Source organism: Podarcis muralis, chromosome 4 (genome assembly GCF_964188315.1).
Source record: "Podarcis muralis chromosome 4, rPodMur119.hap1.1, whole genome shotgun sequence".
Lineage (NCBI taxonomy): Eukaryota > Metazoa > Chordata > Lepidosauria > Squamata > Lacertidae > Podarcis > Podarcis muralis.
This window is the reverse complement of record NC_135658.1, coordinates 62,297,304-62,321,155: the sequence shown is the minus strand read 5'-3', so window position 1 is coordinate 62,321,155 and position 23,852 is coordinate 62,297,304. Positions and strand designations below refer to the sequence as shown.

The 23,852-nt window shown below is 38.9% G+C and overlaps 1 protein-coding gene and 1 long non-coding RNA gene across 6 annotated transcripts in view; one reads left to right on the top strand and one right to left on the bottom strand.

The window, feature by feature from the left end:
- Nucleotides 1-23,852, top strand: part of IL1RAPL1 (interleukin 1 receptor accessory protein like 1) — a 648,622-nt gene that overhangs the window by 620,099 nt on the left and 4,671 nt on the right. For 2 of the 3 annotated variants that reach the window (XM_028727453.2, XM_028727452.2), the window contains exon 9: nt 12,058-12,201. The exons of the other annotated variant lie outside the window; for it this stretch is intronic. In XM_028727453.2, coding sequence (XP_028583286.1) covers nt 12,058-12,201 — 144 coding nt within the window. The remainder of the gene's footprint in view (nt 1-12,057; nt 12,202-23,852) is intronic. 3 annotated transcript variants of the gene reach the window in all.
- LOC114596200 (uncharacterized) overlaps nt 10,278-23,852 on the bottom strand; it is a 99,568-nt gene continuing 85,993 nt past the window's right edge. Inside the window, exons 4-7 of one of the 3 annotated variants that reach the window (XR_013392621.1) lie at nt 21,363-21,498; nt 21,170-21,259; nt 19,323-19,452; nt 10,278-11,575 (exon numbers count right to left, since the gene is read on the bottom strand). This is a non-coding gene — a long non-coding RNA (uncharacterized LOC114596200). The remainder of the gene's footprint in view (nt 11,576-19,322; nt 19,453-21,169; nt 21,260-21,362; nt 21,499-23,852) is intronic. The other 2 variants (XR_003706461.2, XR_003706463.2) reach the window with 2 other exon arrangements.

Below are 23,852 nucleotides of genomic sequence, written 5' to 3'. Positions count from 1 at the left end.
TATGTCTCATATATACAATTCTATTCATTTACTATTCAGGAAAGGAATAGTGAAAGAGTGCAATATTTCCATTTTAGCAATAGGACTTTCCGTTCTCTCCCCCCTTGCCCAGCACAGCCTGTGCATTCCCTAAATCTGCTCCAGGGGATCAGGGCAACCCCTAGAACAGATTGGGAGAGTGCAGGTGACGAGAAAAGAAGGGTGTTTCATTGCACAAGCAGAAATCCTTGTGTGGTGGAACTTTCATGTGACGTTACTTGGATGCAACCCAGCACCTCCATTTCTAATTTATGTGTGTTTGCAATTTTAAATTTCTAGCCGAGCCAAAATCATGCCATTAACCTAACTCACAAATATGATAACAAAACATTAATATAATATGCAAACAATTTTTTTAAACAACAGTTTTAATCATAACATGCAGCGCAGAGATAAAATGGTGAAGGCTTAAAATCACAAAATGTTGAACGATCAAAAGCCCTATGAAAGAAAAAGATTTTTTTAATCAGCTTTCTGCATGCTAAAGGTGCCTTAGCTGGACAAAACTCCTAAGGGGTAGAGTTCCAAGTAGAGGACGCCACTCCTGAAAAAGGCCTGACTCTGCTGCCCATCATTTTGACCTCTGATAGCAGCAAGATCCACAACAAGGCCATCTTCACAGCATGAATGAATGGTTTATGCATAGCACACCTTGTGGCTGTCTGCCAGTGTTCAAAAATGAAACCCAGCAGATGGAGGTGATACAACAACTCAGAAGGGAAAACATCTACTCAGAAGTTGGAACTTCTTTGAGATCAGGGAGTGTTGTCTGAGAGTTGCTGGCCACAACCTGTTCTTGATGAATGTATATTTTTAGTTGCCTCACAACTGAACAGAAGCCTTCCAAAACAGGGAAGTCAGCACAGTAGATTTGAAAGCCACACTACGACAGAAGTTGTATCTACAGAAGGGATTTTCCTCAGAGCGGCTAAGGTGTAGCTGTGAATGTGCTTTATCAGGCAAGGTGCTTTTGCATTATCAGAAAGTGATTCCAACAGGAAGCCACAGACGCCTCCTCTTCCTCCGCCATTGCTCCGAAAGCCAGCGGGGGAAGAGCAGTGGGCGTGTGCACATACGCACAGGTGCATGCGCTCCTGCGCACAGGCTATCCAGCCCACTGGCAGAAAAGTTTACCAACCCCTGGGCTAGACACCCAAGCAAGGGAAATTGCTAATCCCTACTATTTATTGCAAGGGCATAGGCATACTGCTTTATCTTCTATGTATTTCTCTCTCTCTTTTCAACTGTCTAAGCAAGTGGACGTCTTACAGCAATTAATCCTGTATTGTAGACATACACTGAATGAAGAACTAATTTCCTTATGTTTGTCCTGAACCGAGTGCCAGCCAGGTTCACTGGAGAGCTTTGCTCCCTTTTCCCAACCAAGTCCACCCAACCTCATCCAGCCAGCCGCACACAGGCCAATAAGCACAGTCCCCTTCTTTCTTTCACCTGCTTCCTATTTTTTAACCAGCTGCTGATCCATAATAAGGCCAGCTGTTGTATACAACAATTTCTAGGTTCACTTAGAAGCCTTTTTAAAAAAGGCCTTTGGAAGGACTTTGTGAAAATCCAAATTGCCATTATCCATCAGACTATCTGTGTGTAAATATTTGTTGACACTTGCAAAGAAATCTAAAAGGTTAGCAAGGTAAGATGTCCATTTGAAGAAGTCACAATAATCCTTCTACAAACACACTTGTTTCATGTGTCTGTCAATTCTAGGGGTTTTTCAGTCTCTTTCCTAGTGCTAAGGGTTGCTGAGTTAAAGCAGTGTTGCACATACCAAAGGCTGCAAATATTTTGTGAAATGATTGGACAGGGGAAATGTTGATTCCATTCACTAATTTCATTGTTGTGAACAATTCTTTGCTGTTACAACCTGCACAAATTGTACTGGAGCATTGCACATGCTCATCAAACTCCAGCAGGTGCTGAAACTAATAACAAGCTCTCTATAAATGTATATATGGACGGGATTGTGCTGTCCTGCAGCTTTATACTTTCATGAGATTTAAATGCAAGCCGGTAGGAAGGCTTATAGTGTTTAAATATAAAAGCTCTTAATAATGCAATCTAACATAATAATAAATGGAGAAGGGACATACTCATTCAGTGGCACACTGCTGAAATATGAGGCTTTCACTCATCATGGAGCCAACCTCCTGCAGTCTTATTTAATTACACTGCAACATTATTACAAAGTAGCCTCTAATTGTCTAATTACGTCTTCCATTTTTTAAAAAACTTGGGTTTTTTATGCATATAAAACTTCCAAGCTGACAAAGATGTAGGGGGCCTTTCACAAAGTTGTTTAGCATCTTATTTTGTTGTTTTGTACAAGGTTTATCTCATGGCTGTTTGTTACTACTCATTAATGCCTTCCTTGACTTGGACTACTCACCCTTAACTTTTTGCATGCCCTGTGCCTCTCCTTTCAATATATGGTGTTAAACACTTCATGGCAATTCCCAACCTTTGCCTTCCTTTTTCAACTGAAACTAGCAATGTGGTGCATGCACAAAATTCAAATGTTCTCCCTCAATTCATGTTCTTAACCTGCTTTTTCCATCCAGATCCTTGATAAAAGCTTCTTCTAACACTATCCCAATATTTTACCATGATTATGATGCCAGTTGAACAAATATGCTGCTGCTTTCTGTTTCTTTGTAGCAAATGACAGTTTCTTGGCATCCATTGTCTCCTTCCACCATTTTGTTCTTCCCATCATCAAAGTTGCTCAACAACAGGACCACATTTTTTTACAATAAGGTTTTTAAGTATAGGTCTAGTCAAAACAAGTTAGACGCTCACAGGCCTCTTTCTAGACACCTGGAAGTGCAGCCACTAACTGTCCTTATTTCTGGAGTAATTATGCTTATCTATCTATCTAGGCATACTTACCTATTTATATAGATATAATTTGAGGAAAACACCACAGTCATCTGTTAAATAGTATACTTATTGGCAATGAAATAAGTCACACTATACTGAGTGGACCTTCTGAATTTATGTCCATAGGGTCCAAAAGTAGGCTCCCATGTATCTTCTACTTTTCATAGTACACTGGTTCATTTTTATATAAAATGCTCTTATAAGAACATCTTAGCTAATCCATTAAGCAACCCTCTCAGGCCACTAATGAAGTTGTAATATTTTGCCCAGGACTATCCAGTACCTGAAAGCTGTTTCTTTGTCTAAATCTCTCTATAAAAAAAAAACCTGTCGCTTTGGTAAAAATCCAGATATGAGGTTGAAGACCAATAGCAAATATATAATGGATGTTCTAAAGCTCACTCTGCCATTTGTAAAACTAGAAACAAACAACTTAGCGTCAATTAGTCTTAATGGCCCCATATGTCCAAACTTTAATGGATCACCAGAAATTTTGTCCCTGTGGATCTGTTTCAGTTTATTATTTTTGGGATGAAATTTCTGGATAAATGTTCCCGCACTCCTCCTCAGCTTTGGTCCCAACAGTGATTCAGATACAGATAAAGATTCTTACTCCAGAATCTATCAAAACCTCTTAGAGGTTTTGTAATCAAACAGACTATATATTTTGTTAAATAAAATAAAATGGCTTATTCTTATCTTCAAGCTAAGCTTAGTAAATATGACAAAGTTATTAAGTGATGCTATATTCAGTTTGTGTCACATAAAAGATTTTTCTTTATTTCTTTGCTGCTTTTGCTTGCAAAAAATAACTTGGTTTCTCCTCTGCCAACCACTCAGTTGGTCTCTCTCTCTCTCTCTCTCTCTCTCTCTCTCTCTGTGTGTGTGTGTGTGTGTGTGTATGTGTAAGAGAGAGAGAGAGAGAGAGACAGACAGACAGACAGACAGACAGACAGACAGACAGATGAGGCTTAGCACCCTGTTCAGGTGCACAAGAGAACTATCTTGAAGGAACTCTCTGGTGCATTCAGAGCAAGCAGGATTTCTTTCCCTTCACATCAGCCAAGCAGCAAATCCTGCTAAGCAATGGATGCTTGCTTTCTTCCTTCTTTTTGCCTCTTCCTTGCACTTTCTGAATCCTTTCTCTGTTGCCATTTGCTTGTCTCACTTTATTTCACAATTCTTTTTATCACAAACTGCTTCCCTGTTGCCTTTTCTGCTCTGCTGACACCTTCCGCCTTCTCACACATTTCAAGTTCTTTTTCCCTCACACCTTTTCCCACTTTCTTTTACCTGCTATTATTGCCTTTCCTATAGACATTCACAGCCATTCCATCACACGTAACTGATCTGATCAGAAACAGCTAAAATTCCTTGTCTTCCCTCCTTCACGCACTAAAATCTACTTCTGCAAGGATCAGGGAAATGGAAGCAGGGACACTTGAGGCATTAGGAACTAACATTTCAGCATTTTAGGATAGTTCTATTCCTGAAGAACTCTAGAAAACCATAGAAATAGTCTTCAAAGTGACTAGAATGCTCCTGCTCTATTTAGAACTCACTCAAGAGAGGTGTAGCTACTATATAGGATCTGGAACATGTAAGAAATATGTACCTTATTGGGAAGAGACTTATACCTTTCACCTGTCACATTATTGCAGCCCTTCCGGAAATTGTTAGAATGGATTTTTCATCAGAATAACACATCCTAGTTCAGGCACCATGTGTAGTGTCCCTTTGGCCTGGGTAGCTTTAGCAAGTGTCCAGCATGGCAGTGACAGCTTTGTAGCAATCCACCTGAAGGTCCTGACACACTGGTTGAAAATTTGTGAGCTATAAAGATCAAGGATAGATGGCTTAATCTTCTGTAATGTTTTCCTAAGTTAGCACTTGTAGGAATTTGCTTCACTCATTCACTCCATTCCTAAGAAAGTGTCCTTAATTCTGTTGTTGCACGACAACACAAACTTATACATGTCTACTCAAAAGTCTGTGTTCAAAAGTCGCTTGTGTATAGGATTGTGCTGTAACTTGCTTTCAAGAGTATAAAAGAATACACCAATATCTCAGGAAGGAAATTTGTCCTTACTATGGTAGAAAAAGAATGATAGCTCATTTACTGTGGATTGGACAATAGTAATGACAATAATAAGAGTAATAATTTATTTAAATGTTCTTCACAATAGACTTTCCTAGGCTTGTTAAACTCCTGTTTTATTTTTCAGCTTAAATTACTAGGCTGTAATGTTTCCTTAGATTCCAGATAAGATATTTCCCCCATCATTTTTTGTAAAAAAGGCAATGATTAAGGGCAATAACAACTATCGGGACCATGCAGATAGCTTTGCCCATACTTACTAAGCCTTGGTTCATACATGAAGCCCAGGCACTATTGAAGTATCATGGTGGATGACATGTGCACGTGTATTCCTGTCTCCATTTTGATAATTTGAGTGTGAACGAATGCTGTATTTGAACATCCAAACACAGAGAAACGTGATTCATGTGACCTCCCACTTTCTTCAGGGAAGGGGGGAAATCACATGAAAGTACTAAATCTATGAACCAAGGCTATAGTGGGATTCAACTAATGGTTTCCTTTAGCCCTGCACAGGGACTTCCCTTTGCGCAATGATGCCCTCCCTCTTTCATGAACAAACACTGCACCACCCAAAACTGGCTTGTGGGGCCAGGACAGCCCACAGTGGGAAATTACTCCGTCATGCCAAAATGTTTGACCTGATAGAATGATCACTTTAGCTTGATGTTCAATTCCTCCCTATGTTTTTTCAGTTTATACTTCAGACCAATAACTGGGGGGGTTCACATTATTCCGCATACTTGTTTTATAAGGACAGTAATTTTTACCTGCAAAAAATACTGTGGTCTTGATGCCCTGTTCAGATGTTTGAATTCATATGGTGATGATGGACCTTCCTTCTTCAGGTCTTCTCTGTGAACATGTGAGTGGTGCTTGGCAAGCTTGCTGGGGATAAGGCTAGCAGGTGCCAGCCCTGTGAACTTGCAGTTCAACCAGTGGGTAGGCCTTAATGCTTTTGCTACTGATAAAATCACTGGCAAAACTATAACTAGAATGAAAATGCCAGACTGTTTTGCAAGTCCAGAGCTACAGCCAGCTTAAACTGCTGATCTCATGAGCTTCTTCAGTCATTAGGAATCAATTATGCCTTATATTTCACAAAGTGATTGTGAGGAATAGGACTTGAGTGGACAAAAAGCAGCAACTGTTTTATAGTAGCAGCTGTTTTATAGCAGCAACTGCAGATCTAAGAAATTCCAGATCTAGAGCACAATTCTGCAAAATGCCTGATTTTTCTAAAGGTGGTACAAACACATGATGTAGTGGTAACATACTTTATGTGTCAACATCTATTAATTGTTCCTAATGTTATGAGCAATTAGAATATCGTAATAGAAACAACAGTCTACTGCCTTAAAACTTTAGACTACAAAGCTTTATTTATTTCACAAAATGTATATACTACTCGATTGTAGAAAATGACCTCAAAGTGGTTTATACATGATACCATGTGTTTTTAGAAAAACAAATTCCTTTTGCAAATTATTCATAGTTAATGCTGGTTAATAGAGATAATTCTACTCCATTTTCCAGATGAGAATTGAGACAAAACACAATCATAGAATTGTAGAGTTGGAAGGGACCCCAAATGTCGTCTAGTCCACCCCATAATAATAATAATAATAATAATAATAATAATAATAATAATAATAATTTATTTATACCCCACCTATCTGGCTGGGTTTCCCCAGCCACTCTGGGCGGCTTCCAACAAATTATTAAAATACAACAGTGCGTCAAACATTAAAAGCTTCCCTAAACAGGGCTGCCTTCAGATGTCTTCTAAAGTCTGGTAGTTTTTCTCTTTGACATCTGGTGGGAGGGCATTCCACAGGGCGGGTGCCACTACCGAGAAGGCCCTCTGCCTGGTTCCCTGTAACTTGGCTTCTCAAACCGCCATAGGGCCCTCGGCACTGGACCTCAGTGTCCAGGCAGAATGATGGGGGTGGAGACGCTCCTTCATGTATACTGGACTAAGCCTGTTTAGGGCTTTAAAGGTCAGCACCAACACTTTGAATTGTGCCTGGAAACGTACTGGGAGCCTGCAATGCAGGAATCCCGACTAAAGCATCCATAACAGACTGCCACTGCTCTGCTTCAAAACCTCCATGGAAGGAGAGTCCACCACCATCCGAGTGAATCCATTCCACCGTCAAACAGCTCCTACTTAGAAAATTTTTCCTGCTGTTTAGTCAGAATCTCCTTTCTTGTAATTTGAAGCTTGGTTGGTGACTGGTGTTTTCAGCAGACCATTTTGAGGTTGGGATTTGAGACTGTCCCTATAGTAGCTCATCAGGACAGCCAACCACCGTTCAGCACTGCAGCTTCTGAAGCAGTGAGGCAATCATGGAGCGGCTGCAGTGCAATATAAAGGAGTGCTTGGCTGAAGGCCCTCAGGCTTTGTAGTATTGTTATTTTCTTGAGAACAACTCCCATGCTTGTTCTTCTCACCATCACTGTGTTCAAGATACTCATGACTGGAACTGAGATAAGTTTCTAGATTGCTAGAACTGGGTTTCCACTTTCACTTTCCACTTTCAAATTTGCATGTTTAATGAAGGAAGGCAAAGGCTGAGCAAACTGCATGAAAATTCTAAAAATGTGTTTCTCTGTTTTTAATCCAATCACTATTTAGATAGAGCTATGCAAATGATCCCAATGGCTGCAGGGAACTGTAGTTTAGGGACCAGGGTAACTCTGTAAAATAGATACAATTTTAAGTGGTGTGTGTGAGGGAAGACAGATAATTACATACTTGGGAACTTTAGTCATATTTTTGCAGCCTAGTGTTTAATACAAAAGCATCTTTGCATGTGATAAGTAGGGGATATAAAGACTCTCAAAAACTCAATCAGTAGTGGGTGGAAGCTTCTGAGAGCACTCTTCCATTTGTTTACTTCTCTGTGCAAGTGCAGTTAATGATAAGTAAATTACCTCTGTGACACTACTGAGAAGTTTATCAAAAATTAAAACCAGGTGCAGATCAAAGATATCCCAGAAGTACATCTGATAATTATGGTAGGATTAGTGTAGAATGAATGCATTTATTACCCATGATATCATTCAATATGTCTAGTGAATAGCGGTACTTTATTTTAATTAGCTGTTTCTTTCACTGGGTTCTGTGGTCAAACTATCTTGATAAGAAAACAAGTGTAGCAATTGGTCAGAAAGCTTGTAGCAAATCTTGTTTCAAATTGAAGCAATTTATTTCTTTAAAAAATCTACAACTGAAAAGCAATCAATGGACTTTTCCATTAGAGTAGATCCAGGCTTGTGCTACCGCAAGACTATTGTTAATTGCCTGTAACTAATGATTGCTTTGCCCTCAAATGTAACTCTTCAGCACTCATTCATTTGTTGTGTTTAACAGAATGCCATTTCCCCAAGGAAATGCCTGGTAATTTTCCTCTGCAGTTTTCAGAGCTCTCTCAGTCCTTAAACAGGGCAAGGCCTGTGATTTAATGTCATAACACAAAGTCTAAACAGATATGAAATGGTGTGCACTTCTTGTTTCTTTCTTCCCTCCTTCCCCTTGAAGTGGGAAATTATATATTTTATATATATATATATATATATATATATCTGACTTCCAGAACTTTCAAATAAAGTATAATACTTGCAGCTGCTGCAGCCCTGTAACAATACAGTCATATCTTGGATCCTGAACGCCCTGGAACTCGGATGTTTTGGCTCCCAAACGCTGCAAACCCAGAAGTGATTGTTCTGGTTTGCGAACGTTCTTTTGGAACCCAAATGTCCAACGGGGCTTCCGAATGGCTACAGGACCTTCCTGCAGCCAATCAGAAGCCGTGGTTTGGTTTTTGAATGTTTTGGAAGTCGAACGGACTTCCAGAACGGCTTCTGTTTGACTTCCAAGGTATTACTGTAATGCAAAATGTAGCAGCCCTGTAACAATAAGGCAAAATGTAGCATAAGGCAAGAGTTCATTGACAATACAGTGGTACCTCAGGTTACATACGCTTCAGGTTACATACGCTTCATGTTACAGACTCCGCTAACCCAGAAATAGTACCTCGGGTTAAGAACTTTGCTTCATGATGAGAACTTAAATCGTGCTCCGGCGGCGCAGCAGCAGCAGGAGGTCCCATTAGCTAAAGTGGTGCTTCAGGTTAAGAACAGTTTCAGGTTAAGAACGGACCTCCAGAATGAATTAAGTACTTAATCTGAGGTACCACTGTACTGGATATGTCAAGCTACTCTGGCTTACATTTTGTAAAGTCATGTGACCACAGCCTTCCAACTGTACTGATTTAATCAGGTAAGTTCCAAATATTTTTGGGAGGTGAGAGTCACGGGACCGTTTTGGATTGGATACATGTACCAACAAGTGGATTTTGTGTTGGACACATGCCATGCTAGAAGTAATGTAGGAGCATGGGATGTTACATTGCTTCTGGAAAGAAAAGCATTTGGTGCAATTAGTAAGGTCAATAGAGGAAACTCTCAGTTTCTCCAGATTGATTCTGGCTTGGCAAGCAATCTGTGAGAAGTGGAGGGATTGAGTGCAATCTAGAGTAAAATTAAGCAAATTTACATCCTGCTGATTTCAGTGGGACCTAAGTGTTCTTTCATCAGAACTGAAGCAAATATGTGATGTGGGGTTTTTTATAGTTTTAACTGTTAAAGGTTGATGAAAGTGTTCTTCAAATGAGACATCCTATGGTCCCATATGAGATGTCTTCTGTAGCATAAGCATTCAGTAACATACACAATAATTGTTTTTTTAAAAAAAAACACATGATTTTTTTTCTGTTTGATCTTGTAATAATTCTAGTCTAGTTTCTCTATACTAGTATTTTTCCCTTGCCTTAATGCATCATCATTACAGCAGGAATAAAAATGGTGTATTTTGCACCTAGCAACCTGGCACATTAAATCCCCATCTTCTGGTTACCACTGAACAGCTGCATCACATGTGGCAGAAAAAGATAAACAGCAATGTAGTAAGCCAGTGCTGTACAATTTCCATTTCCATTTATTTTCTAAGCCATTTTATTACTATTCTAATGAAACTGTTGTGGGTTTATTTATTTGAGGAAAACAAACATCTTTTCCCTATAGATAAGAAATATTCCAAATACGTGGAACCAACACTCCTGATCTTAAAACTGTAGAATATAAAGGAGGTTACATTACCATTCTTAAGAGAACGGTGTGTTAAATAAATCCTTTTTTAAAAAAAAAACAAAAATAATATTTAATTACATTTTATTGTCTTCTAGAGAACACTGAGGCTTTTATAGCAGTTGCATGCATCTCAGTAATAAAAGCATAAACATACCTAGGCAGTGGAAAGAACTATTATTGCTTATGTTCCCCCCCCCCCTCTAGCTTTTGTATTTCTATAATTGAAATATATGATATTGAATTGTTATAGCAGCAAATACTAAACAAAAACCACGACAATATAGCACACGTGACAATGGGATAAAATTCCCTGTCAAAAATTTCCAAGGGGCAGTTGTGTCAGTTGGTTCTATCACAAACAACAAGGAGTCTTGTGACACCTTAAAGACTACCACATTTATAATATAATACGTTTTCATGGACTAGCGTACTCTTGATGATCCAGGCTCTTGAGTTTTGTTTTGTTTTAAATCTACCTGATAAATAGTGAATAGTCATCATGCCATCACTGGGTATAATAGTAGGTACACATAGCCTCTGATAATGGAACTCAGGCTCACTTCACTTATTCATGGTCACGCCATGAACTTCCAGGTCAGACCCTAGATATGTATAACATAATGTTGCAGCCCAATATATTGTGGGTAAGTACTTAGCTTCACAGTTGCCTTCCTCACAGGGTTGTGATGATGAAATATGGAGCATACCATGCAGGGCACCTTAAGCTCCTTGAGGGAGAGGCAGGATATAGATAAATATAATAGTTGTTGTTTTCTGCAAAAATCACTAATCTGTAGTGCATGCACAACACAGTCCTTTAATTCTGCATTCTCTTTTCCCTTTTCATCTGTTAAACAGTATTTTAAAGCTTTTTTTTTATGTTGAGCCACAGCCATTTTTCTAGGCTGAATGATAGAAATATTACAAGCAATAATGTATTTCAGTTTTTTAATTTTTTTTAGAATGACAGACTATTCTTCATCTCTAATTTCAATACAGCTTGTGAAACAATACAACAGCCTTATGACATTTAGCGATGTTTCTCTTCATTTTACCACCCCTCATTTCCTGTCTTAACAGCAGCAGGAATAATAGTATGGTCACCCGTATGCAACTGCTTGGTAATTGTGAGGGCAATGGGCAATGATGACTTTAACACTTGCAGTTATTATCCGATAAGTGATATTACCAAGGAGATTACTGTTGACAGACAGTATGATTACATTTGTCTTGAGTTGTGTGGATTTTTTTTTTCATCCTTGAAAACTAACCTACATGACAGTGATCTCAATCCATCATGCAATCTCCAGTGGTACAACATAACACAAGAAAGTGGTCACGTTCCAGCTCTGAATGTCAGAAATGACAAATTGGGGTGATTTGCAACATCTAAGAGAGAGAGAGAAAAGGCAAACCTGTTTATGGAGAGTTGAGAAGGGAAGATGAATTGCATATCAACAGGGAATGGTGTCAGAGATATTAAAACACAACCGATCCATGAGACACTGGAAGACATGAAATAATTTGTCTTCACATATTTAAATTTGGGGGGGGGGGAGTATATATTTAGCTTCATCCTACATGACTGACAAAAACTCCTTGAGCAATGCAACTGCATATGTAAACAGTTGTGCATATCACACAACTGTTGTGTACAACAAAAAGATAACCATGGTTGTTGCCTTCTGTAAAAAATGGTGTTATACCTGTGACAACAAACTAGTAAAACACATGCTCTTTTTACAGACAGAATATCTAAATATCATGTATTTTTGAACTGTTGACAGCATTTTCTGCCCCCACAACATGATAATAAATGGCTGCCTTTAGTTCAGAATGTGGTGGTTATTAAGTTTTATAATTCTTTGCAGAGCTGATGTATACAGTTGAGCTTGCTGGCGGGCTTGGTGCTATTCTGCTGCTACTTGTTTGTTTAGTGACTATCTACAAGTGCTACAAGATTGAGATTATGCTATTCTACAGGAATCATTTTGGTGCTGAAGAACTAGATGGAGGTAAGCAAGCAAGCCTCTCCATATACCCTTTTATATATATATATAAAAACCCATGGAATTTTAATTTGAAACAAAGTTAAAATAAAGGCAACAAAAAGGAAGAACGCAGTCAAAGCACAAGATCACCAAAGAACAGCAAAAAGAAGACTCGCTGATTCCAATCCTTCGTATATAATAGGTAAGCCTATAAAACAGTTAGAGTAAAACATGCTAAAGGGAGCAACTGAGGGAATCAGGATGTTTAAATGATGCAGACAAGTCATTGGGCCTCTCCAGACTGATGTTTTATTGCAGGTGTATTCTGCAACATATTATTGGCACACTAACAGTGCATTGGTGGTGCATTTATTATTAGTTGTTCTGTAATGTTTCCCCAATGCTACTATCACCTTATTGCTGTCCAGAATGGCTATGATGCAACAAAGGTGGGAGAAGAAGAAACCCCCCAGAAAATTTGCAGTTACAGAATTTCAGCAGAAAATTACAGGATATTTACTGACAAGAAATGAAGCAGTAAGACGATTCCAAAACTTTTGCAGGAACAAGTAGTCTTTAAAGCAAGATCACGTATGACTACCTTAATAGAATCATGAACACAAGTAATCAGGAACTCTCAATAGAAAGGATGTCTAGAGGGGGCCATAGTCAGAAGAAAATATGCCTATGCATATGTAATTCAGCACTGTTGTTTGACCAGGAATCTGACCTTTTCCTGACCAGGAATATTTCTATATATGTCCTCTTGTTCAGTGGGGCTTACATTCAACTATGAATGTTTCAAATTACAATATAAGTGCTATATTAAAACGGGTGGGGTGGGGGGAGTTACTAAAATGTTACTATTCTACAACAATACCATTGCAGATCAGGTCAAGAAATTTAAGAAACACTTTAAACCACACATGTGTACTTCTGTCAGTGTCTCATAGGAGTGTGTCCTAAACAGATCCGTCTAAATCTAGATCAGTTTAATTCTACTTTCTGGGGATGACATTGTAACAGATCTTCAACCTAATTGTTGAACCAGCATTTACTTTCAGTGACCTAGAGAAGTCATTTTTTCAACACTTCCTGGTTAACAGAATCTAAAATTTGTAGTATCCAGAGGGCTTGATAGAAGCCCCTGGTGTTAAAACATTAGTTAGGAAATAGTGTAAATGTATTTTCTGCAATTGGTGTCTGCAGAAGAAATTTGTCATCGTGCTTTCAAAGTACATACGCTCTGACCAGTCCATTCTTTCAACATTATTAAGTACATAGTAATGATTTAGTCAACAAGAGATCGCACACATGTAAATGGACAAAACATTGTACAATTATGCACTAGCCAGTAAGAATAAACAGTTCCCCCACTCTATAAACACTTGTGTATTGTTCCCCATAAGATGCTGAAATTTAGCAACGGCATGTGAAGAAACGGGAGCGCTCCCAGTAATTCTGCATGCATGGGGATGGGATGGGGCAAGGAGGATGCAAGGGTTAAGGAAGCTGCAGGTTGGCAGTACTGCTGCCCCACTGGTGCATGTAAACCTATGGGACACTATTGGTACCAGACCAGAGCTTTCCCAACCTTGATATGCATTGTCCTTACCACTGCTTCTGGAATGCTGCTCATGGACCGCTACTGTTGAGATGTCAATGATATTAGCTGCCCCAGACCCAAGGTTAATCATATACATATACTCTGCAGTTTACGATATGCAATTTCCAATTTTCTTGAAATACCCCACAAATATGTGGTATATTTCAAAACTGTAGTATTTCAGCTTATTAGAGATATACATCATAAGATATAAATATGTGAAATAAAAATGGCAATGGTTAATATCTTTATCTGGATCCAAAGTGAAAACTACTACTACTGCTACTAATTATTGTCGTTGTTGTTGTTGTTTGGTTTTGTTATTTGACATTGGCTTAAATATGATTGAATTTCTTTTACCACAGAATTCAATTTAGCAGTGATTATTCCTGACAAACTGACAGTTATGATTAACCTTAGGTACTTAATAAAAATTAATATTCACCTGGAACAGTCAACCTTGTACTACAGGTTCATTCCCCTTATGGTTGTTAGGCTTGATTACTGACTTGTTTCAATTTATTAAGACTCTTGATAGAGGTGAACATTCATTTAATAGATCTAACAGTTTAGAAATTGAGGGAAATGGATTAGGGGGGGAAATCAATAAAGTACAAACAGCATCTAATCACACTTTATATCTCTTTGCTATAATTTTCACTCCAGCTACTGTCTAAATTATGCTGGTTTTGAAGGTATTAGCACTAGCAAAAATACACAATATGTCAGGCATTTGCTAAATTTAAGATATATGTAAGTTCTACTGTTCATGATTAACCTTGTACATGGGGGCTTAGTTGAATCTAATTCAAGTATGCAGAAAAAATGTTAATGTTGTAACAATTCTGTCAAACAAATTGTGGGTGGAAACACTCCTTTCATCTAAAGAACACTTTGAGGTCCTAGCAGAGAGCTCCAACTGGCAATGAAGGGGAGAAGGAATTATGCCTATGTCTTCCTTAATTCCAGAACCACCTTACATCACTCAAATTTTACCACCCAATGCCTGCCTCTTTCCTGTCTGATGCTCCAACCCTGAATCACTCTGACAAAGGCAGATTTAGGGCAGCATGACTACTTCCTCTGTACCAGGCATAGGCAAACTCGGCCCTCCAGATGTTTTGAGAACACAGTTCCCATCATCCCTGACCACTGATGGGAGTTGTAGTCCCAAAACATCTGGAGGGCCGAGTTTGCCTATGCCTGCTTTGTACAGAGTGCTCCTTCCCAAAGCCTAGTAAATACTTGTTTCACGAAAGAGGTGTGAGGGCTCTGGCAAGGTCCTAGAGACCTCACATAAGCTTCCCAAAGCCTGCAGCCCAAAACCCAGAGAGCGCAGCGGGGCGCACCCTGGGCTTCGGGCAGCTCTCCGCAAGCCTTTGGGAGCCCGGCACGACTTCCCACCGCGCTCCCAAGGCTTGCGGACAGCAAGCTCCGCAAGCTCCAGGAGCGATGGCGAGGTTGCTCAACCTCGTCTTCGCTCCCAGACCCATTCTCGGGCTTCCCCCGCCCCCAGCCCCGCAAACTCCGAGAGCAATGGCGTAACCTCGCCATCGCTCTCGGACCCATTCTGGGGGCTGGGGTTGGGGGAAGCTTGGGTTTCCCCCAGCCCGGCAAGCTCCAGGAGCGATGGCGAGGTTGAATGCAACCTCGCCGTCGCTCCTGGACCCGTTCTGGGGGCCGGGGTTGGGGGAAGCTCGGGCTTCCCCCGCCCCCAGCCCCGCAAGCTCCAGGAGCGATGGCGAGGTTGCTCAACATCGCCTTCGCTCCCGGACTCCCAGCCCCGAGGCTAAAAACGAAGCCAGGACAGCGAGCGGGATCCATCCCACTCGCTGTCCTGGCTTCTTTGCTGTTTGGGGCTCAGGGAGGAAAATAATTTTTCCCCCTCCCCCCAAAAAAATAAGTGCGCCCTATAGGGCGAAAAATACGGTAAATATTCTCGTATACCATTCTATCAGAAACCATCTAGTCCCGGGGCTTTTGCTATTAGCATTGATTGAATGACACAAAAGATGTCATGATAATGATATGATAATCACACGATCTGATCTTCATTTGCAACTGGTATGTTAATATTCTGAAAGAGCTCTTGAGGGTTATTATGATTAGAACTAACAAGGAAACTGCAAGAGGGAGCAGGGGCAGGCTGCTTTAAATACCCAAAGAGCGGACCCAAGTGAAGCCTACTGGCCTCAGTTGGTCCCACCTCCCAGGAAGAGGCTGGCCCCGAACCTGCTTGCAATAGGCCAATCCACCAGGCAGGCCTAGACTCCGACCTCCTGGACAGCTCAGAGGACCAGCTGGATCCCCCATTGCCAGAAGACTCCTGCTGGCCAGGAGCCCTGCAGTCCCACAACACCACCTCGACAAGTGGCTAAGCGGAATTGTCTTCTTTACATAGTTCTTCATGGAACTTCTTTCGGCAATGGTTCCTGTTAACTAGTCTGTCTGCAAAGCTTCTGTTTCTGTATTGCTTTTAATAGAATGCCAGTAGCTCAATAGCCTTCTCTTCAGACACCTAACAGAACTGTGCAGTTTAAGAACTCTAGCAAACAAATTTACAGCCATTGGGATCTGTGTCATTTAGGGTGATATCCAACTGTGGTGTCCTATTTGTGCAGGCATCTCCTTACACAAATAGGACATGTTTCCTTCCCCTCTACAGCTCCCCCACACCCCAAAATCTGCTTCAGAGGGTTGGAGTAGATGGACACTGCAGGGAGAGGATAGGATGAGAAATTCCTCTCGGAAGGTAGTCGTGTTCAGGGAAGATTTTAATATCTGACATTTTATTATTATTTTATATTTTGCTGGAAGCAGCTCAGAGTGGGTAGAGTATAAACAATATAATTAATAATAATAATAATCCATTGCATCTGCTAGCGTGACATTGGATCTCACTCTTCGTTTTGAGACCACATGATATCAGTATTAAATGAAGCATTTCTGTCATGAAAAGAATCTAATACAAAACTATAACATCACCAATAATTAAAGAAGAAGAATCTATTGACGTCTGTGGAAAAAAACCAATAAAGAAAAAAAATCCATGTTTGGAATAATAACATTAGCTATAGATAAGATTATCTGGTCTATCCATAAAATCACTGCAATACAGCTTTTCCCTGCGTCAGCTGTTTTCAACACTTCAAAATGAATTTTGTATGGACCAAAGTGCTACTCTTCTTGCTCAAGATGAAACCCCATTAGCAAATGCTCTGCCAGCTGGATCTATAACTATCACTATTACATATATAGGTTTCTTTTCTGCTGCTTTTATTATTTGAAATGCATTTAAAAACTGGATTTGCTCATTAACACTTTAACTTTTCATGTTAAACCTAATAGGGGAGGGCTAAAAAAAATAATCACATAATCATTACCAAAAATGTATTATGCCACCAATATTTATTGCACTCATTTATTTTGTTGATATAAGTTACCGAGTTCTTTTAATATATGCATTTCATCCTTCTGTGCCCATGCTGCAACGTCTCTGTTTTGTAGGTTTTTCGGGAATAGAAAAACCTCAGCTTCTGACTTATTCCTAATGCTTTTCCTTTTAACCTGCGTTAATTTCCCATTAGATGATTTATTATTTTACAACTCCTTTGTTGTGCATAAAGAGATAAGTTTGTAAACACGGAATTTTCACCTCATTCATTTTGATTTCCTAAACATCACAAACGACTTGATTCTGTATTTCCATTAACTGACTGCCCTGAAACTTTACCAGAGTGCCCCACAGTTACCCTCTGTAGTTAATCTTATGAGAATTATCAACACAGATTATTACTCCACCAAGTAAAAAAGCAACACGTTCAACTTTCTTGAATTTGAATAATTATAACACTGTTGTTGTTTTTGGTAACCCTCATAGGTGCATATTGTTTCACGCTGGATGTGCAGAGTCAGATTGGTAGGTCATCTATCCCTGTATACCCTTTGTTGAGCGGCAGCAAGTCTCTAAGATATATAGCAGGCATAGGCAAACTTGGCCCTCCAGATGTTTTGGGACTACAACTCCCATCATCCCTGACCACTGGTCCTGTTAGCTAGGGATCATGGGAGTTGCAGTCCCAAAACATCTGGAGGGCCGAGTATGCCTATGCCTGATCTATAGCTTATGTCCTTTCCCACCCTGCTATCTGGGATGCTTTGACTGAAGGTTCTTGGACTGAACCTAGGACCTTCTGCCTAGTCTTTTCTTGTCTTAGATTTAAATAATAGTCCATGTTCATCTATACAAACTCCTCAGTCTATGACACTGTGCTTTTGCTAGATTTTTGCCCACCTGGGCTTCTTAGAGGAAGGTGCAGTGTTTAAATCAAATAAATAAATAAATAAATAAGCAAGCAGGATTTTCTTTTAATGGGATAGTTTGTAATAGATTATCTGTGCAGATATAGAAAGGTAGAAAATAAACAATTTTGCCATTGTTTATTCCCTATGCCTTAGAAAGATTCTGTAGGTAAATTTTGACTTGGACATATAAATATCGGAACAGAAGATGCATTTAATACCTCGTTACTTAAATGGTTGCAGAACACTAAAGCTTACAGAAATGTTTAACTTTTTCCTAACCGGTTGACTTATTCTTTCTTAATGTCTACTTTATTAAAAATTTCAACTCATAACAGAGAAATACAAAAGTTTGACTCTCAAACTCAGACTGACTTCTAAGAATTTGTGGCAATGCACAGAGAGATTTTTGTTCTAAGTGTTGAAGAGTGTAATTTGTTTTGCATATAAGCTGATCAACTAATAAGTATTTCTGAAGTTTTTAGAGTAAAACTAAGCAAACGTCTATCATTAATAATAGATCATTCAGTTTGGGTCCAACTAATTAAATAGCATTGCATTTGGTGTCTATATCAATTTCAGAGCTGAGCTGACAACTGAAAGTCAGCAAAAGAATAAACGATACAGGTCTTTTGTTATTGTACTTGAAAATGATGGTGTGTTGGGCTTCTTGTGCTTAATTTGTTGCTTATTTTATGTCACCCTATTATATTGCAGGGTCTAATGTAACATCAAACTATTTGTATAATTCATTTTTAATAAGTGTGTATTAAAAACATCACAGAAATGCTGGAATTTAATAATTTATGTGATTGAGACTTCTAAACATTAAGGCATAATGAATTCATAAGAAGACAGCAAGCGATAAAGTCTGCTCTGTTCCCTAGTGCACTTAATATATGTTTCTGCCACTCCCACATGGCAGCCAATGGAAATCTTCAATTAAAAGTACATTTAGCCTGCAATCTTATACACACTTATTGGGGAATAAGATATAGTGAGGTTAATTACTTCTGAGTAAACATGCATAGATTGTACTGTTAGAATTGTACTGAGAAGCCTTAGTAGGCAACTAACAGTGCAATTGAATGCATGTCTACTAAAAAGTAAGCCAGGAAGACTTGAAGGGATCTCTTCCCAGTTAAGAGTGTATTAAGCTCCTGGAATTCCTGGAATCTTGCGCCACTTGGAGATTGGGGTGGCACACTACAATACTGACAGCATTTGGAATAAATACCTATTAAAGCAAGACAGAGATTTCAGAAATCAGTTTCTTATCTTTAATCTCCTTGCCAGTTCAGGAGGCTTGGTAAATGTTTTCAGCATTCCAGCTTCTATATGCTCAATAGCAGGTGCTGTTTATCTTCCTACGCATAGAAGGAGAGAGGGTAGTATGTTTATCACTAAAGCATGTTCCTCTGACAAAAAGCAAATCTTTCAAATGGCATAATCTATACTTAGAGCCAAAGTGCAAGCAACAAATCAATCACATCTTCATTTGCAAGATACATTGATAGAAGATTTTAGCTGTGCTTCTTTACATGCTTTGGAAAATTAATTGAAGTTCTATTCAAAGAGGAGGCATAAGCTGACAATGTATCTAAGACTTTGCTAGAGCTTAACTCTCTGTCTGTTTGATCTTTAGCCTGCAAAAAGTCAGAAATCAGCCATGTGTTCTCATCAAAAAACCTAGAGTCAGAGTAAGGCAAAGCATTCCACTACATTTTTAAAAAAATATATGCTTGGCCTACGAGAAGTCCAGGTTGGAAATATATTTATAGAGTTGCTCATTGTACAGCAGAGCCTCTAAATTGCACATTATGAACTTAGATTGAGTCCACATTTCAGTAAGTAATCTAAAATTCCAGAAAACAGGCATAGGTCAATAATTGCAAAACTTTCTTGTGGCTCTACTGCTTTTTGGTACTATTGAAAATTATCCAAAAGACAATTCCTTTTATTTGCCATCCATTGTGATTTGGATTCAGCTATCATTAGCAGGATGTAGGTGCAACCATAGTATCTGATTCAGGTTGGTGGTTCACCTATTGTAAAATTGACAAATGACTAGGCAAGCCTTGAAAACATCTATAGCAACACTTGCCTTTCTCAATTTTTTGTTTTTTGTTATTCATTTTTTTAATTAATTTTTTTATTAATTGACATCCATACATAATCTTAGGTACATGTACAGCCTTAAATAATTATACCATTAAATATTGAATTAAACTTGTATTTGTACATGCTATTTTCTTATAATTTTAACTAAACAAAAATAAACCAAAATAAAAATTCAATAAACTAAATTATATGAAAACAGACTTCCCGTCTTTTCCCGATGTAAGTTACATTTATGACATTGAATGTACTTATACTTCTTACCTTACTCTTACTATAGTTTCTAGTACTTTCTTATAACATATCGTACCGTTTTGCCTTGCTAAGTAGTATTTAATTTACACAAGGGTCATTCAAACGCTGCCATAGATGTTATGTCATTGTTATATTTTTGTAGGTATTTCTTAAACATATCCACTTGCCTTTCTCTGTGAATTGTTCATTGCACTGGAGCTAATGTGTATATTCCATCTTCTTCTTATAGCAGTGAAATAACAATCAGTAGATATTTGCTAGATTAAGTGCTAGATAACCAGAGCTTTAGTGGCAATTCTAAATGAGAGTCACAGTTTGATAATCCTCAAGCCTGATCGGTATCTATGATAGTGACTGCAGAATTCAACTCATGAATCAGTTTTCCTTCAGCTCAGCTTCGCCTACATTCTCACTTTCAGTAACCTGTATATGAAATAGATGGTTCCAGAATAATGGAACATTTATGTAGCCACTTAATTCACCCATGTTCCCTAGTAGCATGGAATTGCATCACAGAGAAGCAGATTTCAATATGCAAGTGAAGAAGGCCCATGTCAACTCAGTGCACCATTGCTCATATTAAACTTGCATTAATGACCACATATTTTCATTGAAATATATCTTTCTTCCTTATCCCATCTAAAGAAAATTAGATAAATCATTCACTAGTAACAAAAATTCCTACTGTTGTAATATAAAATTATTACGTACGAAACAGTCTCTGTATCTTCTGACTTTCTTTTCAGGAGCCCATCAGTGAGTGTGTTTTCACGGTATCAGAATTCTCCCAGTCTTGAAGAACTAGTTGATAGCAGACATATTTCAGGAACAGAAAGAGAGGAGGAGGGGACAGTGATAGGGGGCTTTCCATCAGTTTCAATAGGAACATTTTTATTTCTATTACCTTTCACAGCCAGAATATTATCCAGATAGCAGTTCCTGATTGAGCACAGGTTTGCGATTAGGGCCTTGCTATGTTCTCAGCTGTACTCAAAGTTCTTGCCAGTGTTGAATGGGCAGTTGAGCTCTCTTACCAATATCTGTAATTAAACAGGGAGGGAAACTATAAATGGCTACTTCCACTGCAGAAGACAGTATGCCTCTGAATCCGAGTCGCAAAGCTCTGCATAATGACATCCCATTGACATGTGGTTTGCTACTGTGAGAACAAAATGGTAGACTAGATGGGCCCCTGGCCTGATCCAGCAGGATTCTTATCTTCTTAGAACTAAACACATGATGGGTAACTGTGATTATAGCTCCTGGCTTCCTCATGTATCCTGCCCACCCTGTCCCCAACACTCACATATTTGCAATGGGGACATCTACATGTGGGATTTTTAATTGTTTGGGAACTTATGCAAGTGCATCCCAAATGAGTAGGTTTCCCCTTTGCAGCTTTCTGCAGTTAAGATGTGAATATTGTGGGGGCAGGGAAGGGCAGCAAGACATGTAATGTCAGAGGCAGGAGGAGACCTTTTCACTTTACTCCACATACAGAGATCATATCTGCAAAGGGTCTGTGCTTTGTCTTGCATATAGCCAGACATCAGCACTGCCTTATAAGTTGGCATACTGTTGTTTTACAGCTGTGTCTGAAAGGTAAAAAGGAGTAAAGTGAAAAAAATGTTAGCAAATAGCTGAATTCAGCATTGAATCACTAGCATTACATATGGTACAGAGTAGGATATTCAATCAGACCTTTTTACAAGCAATTGATATTCTCTATAGCCTGTGCATAATGCTGTCTAGAGAGTTAGATGGATGTTAACATTTCACTACTCCTGCCATTGATTTCTCCCTACTTTCTTCAAAACAAACATCAAAATGTGACCTCTTATTCCACTGAATTAGTTCCAGAGCACTTGGCATTATTGACCCCTTAATGAAAATTAATGGTGGTTTCTTTCATTCAATCTTATAAGTAAGCAAACAGAATGCATATATTGAAAAGAGTACATTTATTTCCCATTGGAAAAGAAATAATATTATGTTCAAAACAAAAGCTCACCTTAATGCAATGAACTGGGTTCATTGAAACAGAAATAAAAAGGATGGCTTTCATTGCAGTCTCCATTATCTTTTTACATACACATACTTACATCCACCAGATTTGTTTTCAAATGAATGTTAGAAGTGGGGTGGGGTGGGGAGGGCTGATCTGTTACTTCTCAAACAAATTCTTCTCGCTCACATTATTTGCAAAACTTTGCATTTATAATTTCAGTTTTTCCAACAATCCCAATTATGCATGTTTTATTATAGTTCTTAAAATGGGCAAGTTGAGCACAGAATTTCAGTTTAATTTATTAGCAAAGGGATGATCTAGTCTCATTCCCCTCCCCCTTTTCGCTGTATTACTTGAGTTCCCTGCCACCATCCCTGTTCCTACTGACAGTAGTCACACAAGCAGGTATTTGTTCTTGTGGGAGAAAGGCATACACATATGCTGTATGCAAGAGAGATGTGAAATCAGGACCATACTGGCTAAAAAGAACTCCTTCTGAAAGCAAATTTCAAAACTTTATATTTGAATCCTGAAATCCTAATGAAGATACTAATTTTGAATCTGACAATGATTTGAACAGTAGAGCATATAATACTGAAACAATTTTTTTTTCAAAATGTGTTCTTGAAATCCAGAAATCTGCCTCTTTTTTCTGCTTATAGCATGCTAGAGAACAAATCAATACTGTACGTGATTACTTTTGAACTTTCACTATGTGCACATCCGCCCTAAGTTTTCAGTAACTGAAAACATGAGCCGTGATCCCGTGATGGGCCTGTACTTTTTGTCACACAACTGTGTACACACCATACATGTTAGGAATATTGAAAGCACACGACTTCCTCCAAAGGAACTCACAGATACAATTCCCAGCACCCTTAACAGACTACAGCTCCAGAAGCCATGTGCTTTAAACCTATGGTGTGTAAACAAGCCGAAAGTTCAGGTGACAGCTTCCAGCTTGAAATGGACAGGGTGATTTCAGGGAGTGGTAACATTTTAAACTAGTGGAAATTTAAAAAGCAATTGGGAACCCTGAGGGATCAGCTTTTAAATAGAAAATTCTGCTTAAATGCAGATGGTTGTTTCTCATGATAAAAATGAGTGAAGCTCTTCCTTCTATCCTCTAAAATTTCCAAGTTTGTCCAAAAGGGCATTTGTCCCTATTGTTAAAGACACCCCTCCAATAAGGTGATTCTCTGTCTCACAAACAAATATTCTGCTTCTCAAACAAAAAAATCCTAACACCAAGAAAAAGGAAGAGAATATACTTGGCTAGACATAGAATGAAGCAAAAATAGCCAGACAGTGAAGTACGGAAGCAGGGAGAAGGAGGCAAAATTGGTAACAGGGCAGAAGATTTCAGATCAGACTATGTCTCTTGGT